General features: G+C 59.1%; 5 protein-coding genes across 5 annotated transcripts; 1 reads left to right on the forward strand and 4 right to left on the reverse strand.

The window, feature by feature from the left end:
• Nucleotides 1-175: 175 nt before the first annotated feature.
• Nucleotides 176-1,093, reverse strand: B0I36DRAFT_241102 (uncharacterized protein; the record flags this gene model as incomplete). Its single annotated transcript, XM_046149822.1, has 1 exon — nucleotides 176-1,093. The coding sequence occupies one exon, from the start codon at nucleotides 1,091-1,093 to the stop codon at nucleotides 176-178; it is 918 nt and encodes a 305-aa protein (XP_046013789.1).
• A 930-nt stretch (nucleotides 1,094-2,023) lies between these two features.
• B0I36DRAFT_240901 (HAD-like domain-containing protein) lies at nucleotides 2,024-2,797 on the forward strand (the record flags this gene model as incomplete). Its single annotated transcript, XM_046149798.1, has 1 exon — nucleotides 2,024-2,797. One exon carries the CDS (start codon nucleotides 2,024-2,026, stop codon nucleotides 2,795-2,797), a length of 774 nt encoding a protein of 257 aa, XP_046013790.1.
• A 521-nt stretch (nucleotides 2,798-3,318) lies between these two features.
• On the reverse strand, nucleotides 3,319-4,408 carry B0I36DRAFT_103015 (mitochondrial carrier domain-containing protein). The gene has a single exon (XM_046147746.1). The coding sequence runs from the start codon at nucleotides 4,280-4,282 to the stop codon at nucleotides 3,392-3,394; it is 891 nt and encodes a 296-aa protein (XP_046013791.1). The 5' UTR covers nucleotides 4,283-4,408; the 3' UTR covers nucleotides 3,319-3,391.
• Nucleotides 4,409-5,506: 1,098 nt separating this feature from the next.
• Nucleotides 5,507-6,896, reverse strand: B0I36DRAFT_348095 (ACT domain-containing protein; the record flags this gene model as incomplete). Its single annotated transcript, XM_046156644.1, has 2 exons — nucleotides 5,507-6,640; nucleotides 6,873-6,896. 2 exons carry the CDS (start codon nucleotides 6,894-6,896, stop codon nucleotides 5,507-5,509), a joined length of 1,158 nt encoding a protein of 385 aa, XP_046013792.1.
• Nucleotides 6,897-8,971: 2,075 nt separating this feature from the next.
• B0I36DRAFT_373472 (methyltransferase domain-containing protein) lies at nucleotides 8,972-12,352 on the reverse strand (the record flags this gene model as incomplete). Its single annotated transcript, XM_046160199.1, has 3 exons — nucleotides 8,972-9,061; nucleotides 9,773-11,602; nucleotides 12,341-12,352. 3 exons carry the CDS (start codon nucleotides 12,350-12,352, stop codon nucleotides 8,972-8,974), a joined length of 1,932 nt encoding a protein of 643 aa, XP_046013793.1.
• Between the last annotated feature and the right edge of the window lie 1,309 nt (nucleotides 12,353-13,661).

A 13,661-nucleotide genomic window follows, 5' to 3' on the forward strand; every position in this document is an offset into this window, starting at 1 on the left:
GACAAAGACAGCCGAACGAGATGGAATAAACAGCAGCTCTTCACAACACTTTAACAACGAGGTATGTTTACTTGCATGCGAGCACCGGGCGATGTGCGGAAGCATGGCCTTTAGTGCTCGAGTTGCGAGGGTGCTTGGAATTTATATGATTGGTTCAACAAGACACGTATAACAGCTACCCTTCCATAGCCGACCTGCGAGCCCAGGGCATATCCCTCCTCTCCTTGGCAACGACCTTCTTGCGCTTGCGCTCGATGGCCTTGTCGACCTGGCCCTTCTTCATGCCCGCGAAGCGGTCCACGAGGACCTGCTTCTTCTGCTCGGCCTTCTTGAGGTAGAACGGCGTCTTGCCCTGCTTGACGAGCTCCTTCTCCTGCTTGCGGTGCTGGTCGAGCAGCTCCCTGTGCCGGTCCTTGGCCGCCTGCGCGGCCTTGCGCGACTCGATCGACGCAATCTCCCGCTTCAGCTTCTCCCGCTCGTGCTCGGACAGGACGGGGGCGTCCTTGAGCTTCTTGTTGCGCTTGGTGGCGCCGGGCTTCGCGGCCGCCGTGGCGTCCCGCAGCGTGCGCTTCATCGCCGCGAGCTCGTCGTCCCGGTACGCGTCGAGAAAACCGTAGGCCCTGCGGAACTTGTCGCTGTCGACGGCGCCCGCGGTCGGGTCGAACCGCGGGTCCCGCGCCTTGACGACCGTCTGGGGCACCACCTCGCGCTTCCGCGTGACGGCGCGCTTGCTGGACTGCTCCGTGGGCGCGTGCTTGTGTGCTCGTGACGGGATCGGAGGGCGGCGGGCCTTGGAGGGGTCTTCTTTTGTGCGCCGGCCGGCGCCGTCGGAGTCGTCTGAGGAGTTCTGATCGTCGTCTGATGAGGCCTTGGCCTGCCGGCTGCCCTTCTTTTTCTTATTTGTGCTGGGAAGTGAGGCTTGGGCTTTGGCGAGCGCACCGAAGGAGATCTGCGCAGCGGCCAGGGACGGCTCCGGTTCAGAGTCGTCGTCCTCTTCGTCCTCGTCATCGTCTTGCCCATCGTCTGCCTCAGCCGAATCCGAATCCGACTCGGTTGAGTCATGCTCCCGCTTTGGTCGTTTCGAAGCAGGCATTTCCGTTGGCCCTTCATCATCGTCTTCCTCCTCCTCCCCGTTGGATTGGGAGTCGTAGAATCCCTCGGGTTCTGGCTCCTCCCTCCGCGCCCGGACTCGTCGGTTGAGGCCGCCTCCGAGGGGCGTTTTCCTCTTCGCAGTAGCTGATCTCTGCATCTTGTCGTCCTGGGTGAGATGTCAAGCCCTGTGGCGGTGACTCTGTGCTCTGTTGTCTTGCTCGAGCTTAGATTCGCGAGACAGGCCGGGTCGCAGCGCTGCCAAAAAGTTGTTATCATGAGCTCAGCGGCCTGCGATAAGGAAATGCGGGCTCTAAAGGACCCTGGGGGCCCCCACTAAATAATGCCAGGTACGAGCGTAAATAAATAGGCCCCCGCCCACTCCCCACCTGGCTAGACTGAAGCGCTTGTGATTTCGAGACAAGAGGGATCGCGGGACGGCGACTCGCTCGCGCCTGCCTCTCGTTTCTTCTTCTCTCAAGCCGCCCGTCCTTTCTCATCCATGTCTGCCGCTGTGCGCCCGCTCCGCCAGCCATTGACGCATCTTGCCAGGTCTTTAAGAACGCTACACACCCCGGCTTTGACAAGCAGCAGCACTAGGCGCATTTCGACTGCCTCGAGCACTGCCCCACGAACATTTACGCACCGATATGATAGCGACACAAAGGCCTTCCCAGCAACGCATAATACGAGAAACGCGGATCAGAATATACAGAAAAACGGCAGCCTCGAGAACAAAATCACGAGATTCTCACACAGCTCTCAGCTGTACGACTCCGGCCAAGGGCCAGACATAGTCAACATGAACTTTACCCGCACCCACCACACGCGGCCGAACCCAGATGCGCCTTGGGAATGGCGACAGCCTCCGCTCATGCAGCAGCAGCAGCGAGGACCTGCTGTTGCCGCCACAGCCTCGCCAGCCCTGCCAAAGATGCAGCAGCAGAATAAGGACAAGAAGAAAAAGAAGGACGAACGAGACCTGCGGACGCCACCGTCGCTCGCCTCCGGCGGCATCCCAGACCCGACGCCGGCGTACCAGCAGCTCTCTGCGCTGCCGCCCCTGGCGCTCAAGGAGCCGCGCAAGCTGCTCGTCGTCATCGACCTCAACGGCACGCTGCTGCACCGGCCCAACAAGCGGCACCCGAGCCGGTTCGTCGAGCGGCCCCACGCGCGCCAGTTCCTCGCCTACTGCATCGACGTGTTCCACGTCGTCATTTGGTCGTCCGCCAAGCCCGCCAACGTCGCCAGCATGTGCAACCAGCTCCTGACGGGCGAGCAGCGCTCCAGGGTCGTCGCCATCTGGGCCAGGGACAAGTTCGGCCTCACGCCCACCGACTTTGTCGCGCGCACCCAGTGCTACAAGCGCCTGCACGTGCTCTGGGCCGACCCGGCCGTCGCCGCCAGCCACCCCGACGCGGCCCGCGGCGTGCGCTGGAGCCAGCAGGACACGGTGCTCATCGACGACTCGCTCGAAAAGGCCCGCAGCGAGCGGCACAACCTCGTCGAGATCCCCGAGTTTGTCAGCAGCAGCGACAATGACGGCGCCGTAGCAACAGAGGTCGCGGATATCCTGCCCCAGGTGCACGACTACATCAACGAGTGTGCCAGCCAGGCCAACGTCAGCGCCTTCATCCGCGAGAGGCCCTTCAGGGCGCTGCCTACGTCGCAGCTGCTGCTGGGCATGGCGAGTAGGCCCGAGAGATGAGTTGAGAGAGAGAGAGAGAGAAGGGGAGGACTATCCAAGAAAGTCCTCGTCAACCGCTCGCGGACTTCAACAATTGCTGCCAGTCAAACTCCAACTCTGTTGGTTTTGACATCCGCTCACATAAATCCTCGTGGCTTCGACAGTTGTGCAACATCGATGTGATGATTCGAGGCCCAATCGCGCACTCGGCGACGCCTAGGCAGTGGGGCTCACCGCAAAAGCTTTGTCGTCATGGAAGAAATGGGATGGTTCGCTCAGAGCGAACACCTTCCAGGGATTGTCACGCCGCCCGCGTCGTTGAGCAGCAGGAGGTCAGAAGTTGGAGCGAGTTCATTAGAGCCAGTCGCCATGAAAGCCCACAGGCACAAAAACCTCTGATGACGCCGTCAGGGCCGAGCCGACTGGAGTCAAGCCACATGCATGTACAGCGGTGTTTATATCCACTTTAGCTACTCGGGCTACCTCCAAGGAGAGGAAGTCGCTTGCCGTTGAGGGTTGTTAGACCAGCCGCAACCCATAATGTATGATGCTACGAGACTGTCTGATCTATTTGTCTAAGTCTACTCTAGTCTTTGCGCTATTATATCTGTACCCTTACTTCCCTGTGAGCAGCTTCAACATCTTGAGCGCCTGCTCGTTCGCCGTGAACAAAATGCCGCCGGCCAGAACCGTCCTTCCGAGCCTCATCACCGTGCCCCTCCACAAGCCCTTGACGCCTTCCTGCGCGAGCATTTCTCGAAGCACCTCCATCGTGCTGACCTGCTTAGCCTGCTGCGCCATCGTCTTGATCGTGTCAAACGGCTGCGTGGCGAGTGTCGTCACCGTGCCCGCGACCGCACCGTTGGCAAAGCTCACGACAGGGGTGTCAACGTTGATCCCCTTCTTCCTCTCCCAGTCCTTGATCGTCGAGTAACTGCCCAGCCGGAACCCTGTTGTGCCCACCTGCTTGAGTGTCGTCGTCGTATAGCCCCTCCACAGCGCGCCGAGCAAGCCTTGCTCTTTCGTCAGGGTGACGATGCAGTCCACGGCGCCCTTGAACCGCCTACTCGTCTTGGCATCGTCAATCAGCACCGTCTTGATCCGCTCGCTCGGCGTGACCACCAGGGTACTCGCCACGACCCCGGCCACCATGCCGGACAGGATACTCCTGCCGGGCCCCAGGGTCTTCGTTTCGGGGTCCTCAAACACGGCGCGGATGCTGTCGAACGCGAGGAACCGCACGGCGTCCTTGCCGACGGACCCCACAATCATGGTCGAGCAGCCCTTGTACAGCGCCCGGGCGCCCTCCTCGCGCGCGACCGTCGCCACGATGGCGAACGGGTTCCGCGTGGTATGGCCGGCCCGCTTGTCGTGCCCGTACAGCTGCACGCGCGTCTTGGCGAACTCGAACGGGTACGTGCACGCCGCCTCCACGCCGCCGGCGATGCCGCCCGCGCAGAGGGACATGAGCGGCGAGGTGGCCGCGTTGTCGCCGCCGCCGACCATCTTTGGTTTCTGTGCTGCTTCCGACTCTCTCGCACTCTTCGTTTCTTGCTGTCGAGTTGTAAAGGTCCAGAGGTCTAGAGGTCCAGAGGGTGTCGGGGGCTGGTAGCAGGAGAACTTATCCCAGATGCAGCCACGACAACAGCAGGCCTCGCTCTTGCCACTTTTTTCTTCGAGGCCCGGGCTTGGTCCTCTGTTGCTCGTGCTTCGACTCGGTCCGGTCTGGTCCGGACTATATGCGGCACGAGCTTTGTGATGCGCTCGCACACACGAGTGCAGTCGTTCCCAGTTTCCAAGCTCGGGCGAAGGCGAAGAGGAGGGCCGACGATGCGATACGGTCTCAGACGTGAAGAGGTCCGCAATTGGGACTGCCCGGGCGGGTCGTTCGTGGCTTGTGTGTGTGTGTGTGTGTGTGTGTGTGTCGGCTCAAGATATCCGGGCCGCCCCCCGTTGCGTTGTGGACGCCGAGGTATTCGCGTGTTGATGCACGACAACTGCTTTTTTTGGCCGCTCTCTGAATATGACGTAAAAGTTACTTCCACCCCGGGGGGATACGGCCAACAGATCCCGATCGCGCGGCAGGGTTTTGTGGATGCGAGGCTCGTTTCAATCAAGATGTTTCGAACATGTACGTGAAAACGCACGAGGACAGAAAATGGACCCGATGTCGGAGTTTGTTTTTTGAGAAGCTGCAGAAGGACTGGGAAGGGAAGGAAAGACGCAAAGAGTGCTGAGAATAATAGCCTCGGATCTCGCAGCATCTCTTTTTTTGGTCACTCGGCATATCCCAGCCAATGACGTTGGCAACCCCGCGTACTACTTGCTCCGGTCCGGGGGGGTGTCTACGCTAATTAACAGCTGGACAGCGCTTGTGTGGGGAAATGCCGAAATAGGTGGGATCCCGTCAGAACTGGTGAGATGTGCCCTCAGATAAACAGTGGTGCATTGGATGGACACTTTAGGAAACAAGCGAGTCTCCCTGTGCAAGAAATCAGTGGGATACAAAACAAATTCGAAGCACACGTACATCTTGGCTGCGGAACATGTCGACTGGGTGAGGAGGGTACAACCAATGTCCAAACAACAATTGCAGGGATATCTTGCCACGACGCCATCGCCATATGATAGATACAGGAAAATGACCGAAGGATGCTTTTGAGAAAATGCGAGAGTTGGACCAAGACAGTGCACACCATATCTGCAACATCACCACAGTCCAAAGCTCTACTACCCCTCCTGAGTGAGATGACTTTTCAGCACTTCTAAAGCCTTGGCCGCAGTCTCGCCAGACAGAATGACAGTGCCCGCTCGTGCCGTTGACAAGTACACCAGCTCCCGGCCAATCTCGGTCCCCAGCTGGTTCATCTCAATGACGAGCTTCCCAGCAACTCCAGACACAATACCCGTCGCCTCGAGAGGCAAGTCAACCAGGTCGAGCACAATGGGGACCAGGTTCCCCTCGACATCCCCGTTCAGAGAGTTGCCAAAGATCGGAACCAGGGTCTTGTCCATTAGCAACGATGGCGGGTCCTCCTGGGCCAAGGTGAACGACAGAAACTTTGGCTGCATGGCGAGGACAGCGATCAGGCTGGTGTATAGCCGAGTGTCGATGCTGTCGAGCCACGTGCTCTTGAAGCCATTGCCAGTAGCAGACCGGTTGAATGTAGGGCGGTGGGTGTAGTCTACGTAGTGCGACTCCTCGCGCCCAGCACATTGCACCAGAGCCAGACCGTCCACTATGTATGGCACAACCTTGCGCTTCTTGAGGAGTGCAAATGTGCGTACCTGCAGCTCGGCGACCGTGGACGGCGGCGGCGTAGACGGAGGTTTGCCGTTCGTCCGCGGGCTGTGGACGGCGGGCCCTGCCGACACATAGGCCGCGCCGTCCTCGGAAAACTCAAAGTTCCTAGCTATCAGTGCCTGGAGCACGCTTTCTCGATCCTTGCTTGGTACCAGGATGAAATCAGAGTAGTAGGTGGTGATGAAGAAGATGGGGATGTTGGCCATGGCCAAGGGCGACGTCAGTTCGGATACCCGGCTGCCGGCGTCCATGCCGGCGTTGATGACCGACAGGATCAGATATGTGTCTTTAGATATCGTGACCCGGCTTGCCACGGCGGCAGGAAGGCGCCGGAGTGCAGGCTCAAAGACATCCTTTGTCAGCGCGCTGTGGCATACCACGGAGCACTCGACAGGGGTTATGCTGATGTTCAAGAAGCTATGCTTGCCGTCGATGGTGAGATTGTCGAATCCCTCTGCGGGATCATCCGCGGCATCGTGAGGCAATAGGACTTGCAGTATAGGCTGGAGGAGTGCGCCGTAGATGTCCAATGGGATGTGGATGAGGCTGTAAGTGCCATCCTGGTAGATGTCAAAAACGTGAGTTAGCCCCCGATCTTCGGCACTTCTGCATTAGGGCAAAACGGGGATGGTGGAGCACCAATGCACCGCGCCAACGAATGACACAGCTACAGCGTCGTGGGAACCGCTACCGGTACCGCAAACAAGCCGTGTCTCGCGGCCACGCCCAACGCTGAACGTTCCACCAGAACATTTCGGGCCCTTTGTCTCCCGAGGATAGGTGTCGACTTACCAGGAAGGAAATCGACGCGTTCATGATGCCGGGCTGCGAGTTGTACCCTCGACTGCGCTTGGGCCGGCAGGGGCTCCGGACTTCGATCTGCTCCGGGGCTCCCAATCGAGGCAGGACCCCTAAGAAGCACAGACAAAGGTTGTCGCACCAGGTTGGCAGGATTGCACGCAACTGGCCAGCTGGAGGTGTTATTCGCGGGCCAGACGTGAATCAAACGGCGGCGTATGGCGATTTCTGAGGCACACGATCCTCGGGTCCCCCGCCGACAAGTTTTGTCCACTGCCAGAAAATAAAAAAAAATCGGAACGGCCAGAGTGTGTGGAAAGGGCGAGTATGGCGAGCTGGGACGACGTCCTTATCTCGAACGCAAGGTGACGGAATAGAAAAGTCTAAAGGGCCGTCAGGAGTGACCCACGAGCGTGATAGGGTCGGGGCGGGTCGCGGACGAACCGTTTCTATACCAAACGGAGCTGACGTGCGTGGTGAAGGCAGAGTGGTTCCCTGGCGATAGCGCGGCGCCTAGTGGATCTGGCAGGGGCTTGGCCGAGATCCAGGACGATGCTCTGTCGCGAGTCGCGACCGAGTAGGATGGTGGGATTGAGGTTCTCGTCAGGATTCCGCGAAGAGGCAGGTCGGCCCGGAAGAGCAAACGATGAGGTTCAAGGGTGTGCGAGCAGCCTGGGGTCTGCGTTCAGGGTAATGCACAATGTCTGGCAATGGTTAGGGCGCGACATCATGACCTCGCCTCCGGTGCTGAGGGACAAACAGGTCTTGGTTCCATTTAAGTATCGCAGGCAGCACGGGCAGCCGAAGTATTACGACTCTGCCAGCTCAGCGGGAAGCCACGCCGTCGGCCCTGAGCGAAGATGGAGGTGAGCTGACGGCGGCGTGCGTGTGTCAGGCTCCCACACCATCCGCCAGTCTGCCTGCCTCGTGCCAGCCAGGGCTCCGTGGGAGGGTCGACCTGACGGTGACGTTGCTGGAGCCAGAGCCATTGCCTAACCTCAGCACAGTAGCCTCGTGCTAGGCACGCCGGCGGCAAAAGCAGGGTGGAAGAGGGCTAGATCGCTTCGGGTGCATTCTGCAGGTGTTGGCCAGCCGGACCCCTTGGTGCGGCGTGGGGGTTCATGTCGTGCCCATCCCGATGGTGCGTGCGAACCATGGCATGGCGATGCTGCTGCTGCTGCTGCTGCGACTGCAGGGCGACTCGTGCGTGCGTGCTCTGTCTGCACCCGCACCAGCGCCCGCGACATTGTACTGTACTGTACGGTGGTGGCTCCTCAAGTGGTGGTTCTGCAGGACGAGCGGGGGACAAAAGACATTCATCCATTCGTCTTGACTGAAAGCACCCGTTGCCTGCATACACAGCACACGCTACATGATGTCTCGGCTGCGGCCCTTTTTCCTCCGCCGAGAGGAAGAGCCCCCCGCGTTTTTGTGCACACGAGCCGTGCCGGCTGGCCAGAAAGCGCTCACAACGCCAGGCCAGAGCAAGGGACGCAGCGGACAACCGCCCGACCTGCAGCAAGCAAGGACTCTGCGTTTATGCAGGGCTGGCCGCCTCGTCAACGTCTCCCCCGCACTATGCCATCATGCCGCCCCCGCAGGCACCGCCGTGCCCGTGCCCGTGCCTCGCTCCCTCGACATTTCTTGCCAAGCAGCACACACACTCTCTCTCACCCTCCCAACCTCGTCACGCTCCCTGGCCCTCTACCAATGACGTGCAGACCCGTGCTCAAAACGAGTCAACACCCATGCGATACCCTGCTCCCAAGTGGCAGACACTAAGGTACGCACATCACGATGGGCAACAGGAGCTCCACACGTCAAAGCCGCATCTACCCGTCGTGTAGTCCTTTCCATCATCACCAATCCACAATCCAACCCCTATTGTTCAGTCAGTCAGCCACAACTCGAGAGCCTCGCCAGCTTCTCAGCGAGCCTTGACTGAGACGGTAATGGTCCAATGTTTCACTTGTGTTGGTGCTGCTCCTGTCTGAGGGCGGAGGGTTCTGCTAACCTGGGCGCATCTCATTGTTCACAGCACAATCCAACATGAAAGAAACGGCGAGGGATTTCTTTTGCCGTCCGCTTCGTGTCTAAGACATGCCCACAAAGTCGGGCCACGCATCATAGCCAGGGCCGAGGCCCGTCTGGTTTTCTTCACCGGTCTCAATTTGCAGGCGTGACTTACACCACATATCTGTTTATCCCTCAGGCTATATCCCCCCGCGCCGTTGGGGATCACAAAGTCCCACGGGCACCCAGGCTCGGCTCGTCATGGATATCAGCCATGCTTTGACAGGAACTGACATCACTCCGTTGTCAGCCCCGTTACAGTCCAAGTAGACACGTGCCCACAGAAAACATGTGCCCAGACATGGCGTGAGGTTGACCCGTAAGCCATAGTCGTCTGATCTGATGACCGTAGTTGGTGGATCGAATGCTCCTGGGCTGGGCTCGTTGTTTCACAGCCATAAAGCCTCCGCGGTACTTCATCGTGCTTATACCAGCCAGCAAGGTGCAAGCTCCGCGCGGCTGTGTCTCACATTTGCCGTGAGGTTGGGTCATTATCGACCCGATGGGCTTTGGTCCGTGACAGCCCGACGCAAGAGTGAGTACAAGGGTCAAAGTACGCATCATTGTCTGGAAGTCGCAGCCTGATTCAGCCTCTTTTTTTTTTGTGATGAGCATATCCACACCGATAGAGTCACATTGCCATCTCAGGACAGGAAGTCAGCGTGCACGCACGAATGGTTGGCCACCCCGAAGGCTCCATCGAGCCGCCGTGGCTCCTCTCATCCTGGGACGCGCTTTACTGCGGTACGAAGGTGGAGCACTGTCATTCGTCATGATCAACTGCAAGGCGCTTTATTTTCCCATCATCGTACCAGGGATGCTCGCTTTACGCCCACGACGACCAGATTCCTCGGGCTCTGCTGGTAATCGAAGACAGGCTCCACCCAGCAGTCCTGCACGAGCTCCCCGTGCTGCTTGAGGAAGAGGTACCGGTCCGTCACAATCAGGGACTCGACCACCACGGCGCTGAAAGCCATCAGGCTCCAGATGGCACTCAGCTCGCGCTTCCGCGGCATGTACTCGGCCTCGTACCGCGCAATCTCCTCGTCCGTGATGTCGCCCATCTTCTCCCTCACGACGTCGCAGTACTCGTGGTACTCGTCGTTCGTGGTGAGCTTGTCCACGGCGCCGCGCACATACGCGTTGAACGACTTGTAGCACGCCTTGCGCAGCGACCCGATGATGACAGGGTTTGTGCTGGTGTTGAAGGGCGTCTCGGCCTCGGTGGTCGAGGTCGAGGTCGCGCTCTCACCATGGTCCGTGTAGTAGACCTTGTTGATCACGCCCCTGTCGAGGAAGAGCTTTTGCAGTACAGCGCGGTAGAAATGCCGCGTGAAGAAGCTGTCGCTCTCCGCGTCGGTCCAGTTCTGGGGCGCCTGGCACGCCATCATGCGCGCCGTGATGTTGAGCCTGATGCCGACGTCCTTGTAGTCGCAGAGCTTCTGGCTCATGGGAAAGCCTTGGGGGTCTTTCTTGGCCGACTCTCTGACCACACGCCCGTTCAGGGCCTGCAGGGACGGCCTCATGTATGGGTGCTTGTACGTTGGAGGGCCAAGCTTCTCGGTGACCAGGTTGTAGCAGCAGCCGACAATGGCAATAGCCTCCACCCGAGGGTTCATGATGAGCGAGCGGATGCCGTGGTGCGAGAGATTGCCACACGAGTGTATGGATATAGCCATCAACCGGAGCTGTTTCTGCTGCTCGCTCTCTGCCTTTGCCACCGCGTCAGCATCAGCCTCGCCACCCGCCTCGTCATTCTCAAGCTGTGTGATCACATCCGTCAAGTCTCCCGACTCCAACCTGCCCTCGATATACCGGATGTGCCCCTTTCCCTCCTCAGGCTCGTAGCTCGCCCCGATCTCCCTGAGGGGCCGGAAGTCCGCCACGTAGTCGTCGGATATCTTGAGATCCTTGAGCTTCTCGGCGCGCCTCTGCGCCTTGGCGTCGAGCTCGCCCTCGGGCACCAGGCTGTCGAGCTTCTGCATCCACAGCTTCTTGTTGCGCATGACCTTGGGCTTCTCTACCACGCCCGCGAAGAGGTCCAGCGTCTTGGCCCCCGCAATGTTGTGCTCCCGCCCTTCCACGGCGACAATCTGCCGATTGTACGGCGCGCTGGCGAGCGCCCGGCCCAGGTAGTTTTGCCCGCTGCCAAAGTCGACAAAGTGCGTGATCTCGCCGCCCAGGTCGGCTGAGATCTCGCCCGCGAGCCGGTCCACGTAGTGCGCAAAGTTGCACACCTCGTGGACCTTTTTCGGCTTCATCCCGACCGACACCGGTCGGGTGAGCTTCGGTAGCTTGTCCTGCCGCGCAGAAAAGTCCCGGGCGAGCGAGAACTTGCGGATCTGACGTATGTATGTGACCAGGCTTTCGGGCGGTGCATTGCTCGTGTTGCTGCTGTCTGGCTCGCCTATGGCCTTGTCAAGGTCGTCTCTCATGAGCAGATCCAGAAACCGCATAGGGTCTTCCTCGAGTAGGTACGCCCGCCATTCTTCCGGGATGACCGTGTGGAAGAGGCCTGGGTCGCTGGTGAAGAAGTCTAGGATGTGCACGCCTCCGCAGAGAATCTGAAAGAGGTCGGATGAAGTGGCGAAGTCGAGGAGGTTCTCGACGTAGTCTTCCGTGCTGGACCAGCAATCCGGGAAAGGAATTGGCTTTTGAGGTCTCATGTTGGAATTGATCTTGAATTTTTTTTAACTTTTTAATTCTTCGGTTTTTTATTGCAAAGACATGGGCTGGGCAAGACTCCTGGCAGATGCCAGTCTAGAGAGAGACTCGGCCTGAGCGTTGGTGTTGGTCAAGGCAATTTCTGCGTCGCATTATTGGTGAGGCTGAACGTGTAAGTCGAACACTTTTTGACAGTACAGCACAACTTTTTTTCATTATCGGCATCCCGCATTCCCATCTCCTAGGGTGGAGGGGCAGAGCTCGAACTGCCTGCTGACTACAAGCTACCCGGCATACACCCCCGGCTCAGGGGTGTGGCTGTAATGATTGCATGCGGAGGTGGCCCACGTTGACCTGCGATCTGCCAGGCGGCACTCTTGGGGAGCTTGACGTCCATCCCCAACCAGCAAGTGAACACATTCTCCGACGACAGGAGGTACAGCCTCCATTTTCACTTAGCTCTGGTTATCCGACACGAACCTCTACCGAAAAGACAGCACGATCAGATCCAGGTCGCCGCAGCCATCAGAGCGCTCTACGTGGTGCTACGCAGCTTCGACAACGAGCGCAGCAGCCATCAACGACGACTGACACAGCCAATGGCATATCCCGCGATCTCGAGGTGACCCTTACCGAGCACACGCCTGGAGCCAGGATGATGTCCTCAACCAACGAGGAGGACCCATTCCTCCAGGTCCAACAGTCAGTCAGCTTCCAGCTTCTACCTCCCCAACCATCTCGTCTCGTGTCCTCTATCGCATCACCGCCGCCTCTTCCCGCCCGCGCCGGTTAAACTGACGCAAACTCGCGCGCGTGCGCACAAACACACACGTTTACAGAGACGTCCTCGCACAGCTCCAGAACGCCCGGCCGCTGTTCGCATCATACCTGCGCATCCGCAGCCTCAGCAGCAACAGCGCCTCCCCCGAGCTCGCGTCCGCGCGGTCCGACCTCGAAGCCGCGCTCGAGACCCTCGACGAGGATCTCGCGGACCTCAACGATGCCGTGCGCGCCGTCGAGTCGAACCCGGCCCAGTTCGGCCTCAGCGCCGCCGAGGTGACGCGGCGCAAGCGCTTCGTGGCCGAGGTCGGCAACGAGATCGAGGACATGCAGGACGAGGTCTCCAAGGCGCCCGGGGGGGCGTCGTCGACAACAACAACATCGGCGGCGGCGCGGGCAGCAAAGGCCGCGGCCAACGGGGATCTGCCGGACCCTAATGCCTTTGCGATTCCGGGGGACGATAACGGCAACGATGACCCGTACGCCGCCGAATTTGAGCAGCGGCAGCAGATGCAGATCATGCGGGAGCAGGACGACATGATGGACACGACGCTGCGCGTCACCGTGGGCAACCTCCGGCGGCAGGCCGACGAGATGGGCCGCGAGCTCGAGGAGCAGCGCGAGATGCTCGAGGTCGTGGACACCCTCGCCGACCGGGTCGGCGGGCGGCTGCAGAGCGGCGTCGCCAAGCTCAACCACATTGTCAGGCAGAACGAGGACAAGTATAGCAGCTGCTGCATTGCGATGCTCATACTTGTGCTCATCGTGCTGCTGGTCTTGCTGCTGATATTGTAGTTGGTGACAGACAGACAGACAGACAGGCAGACAGCAAGGGAACTCTCGGTTGGCTGGCGAATCGTAGATAGCGGAGGTGGCCGGGGGGGGGGGGCTGTCTCTCCCGGCTTTGAGTTTTTAATGTCTTGATACGGAAGCATGCATGTCAGTTTGTTTTTTCGAGATAAAATGTTTACATTACATCAATGAGCACTAGAACACATCCCAACCTCCATTCTGTTGAAGCTATGGATATCTGCATGCTCGTTGCAAAGAAGGGAGCCTTGCGGATCAGCCCTCGATCCGGATGCAAGCAGCTTTTCGCTGCCTTATCAGGCATACTGCTCCCTATATGGACGTCTGTTCAAAGGCCGTTTGAAAATCAATAGGGTCATGCCCTCAAAAGATGCCACGTAGGTTGACATTGAGGAAGAGGCAACGCAAAAAAGTTTGTTACATTCATGCAGTCCAGCAAGGTAGAGCCTCTCTATA

This window comes from Microdochium trichocladiopsis (assembly GCF_020744255.1).
Source record: "Microdochium trichocladiopsis strain MPI-CAGE-CH-0230 chromosome Unknown B0I36scaffold_4, whole genome shotgun sequence".
In the NCBI taxonomy this organism is placed as follows: Eukaryota; Fungi; Ascomycota; class Sordariomycetes; order Xylariales; family Microdochiaceae; genus Microdochium; species Microdochium trichocladiopsis.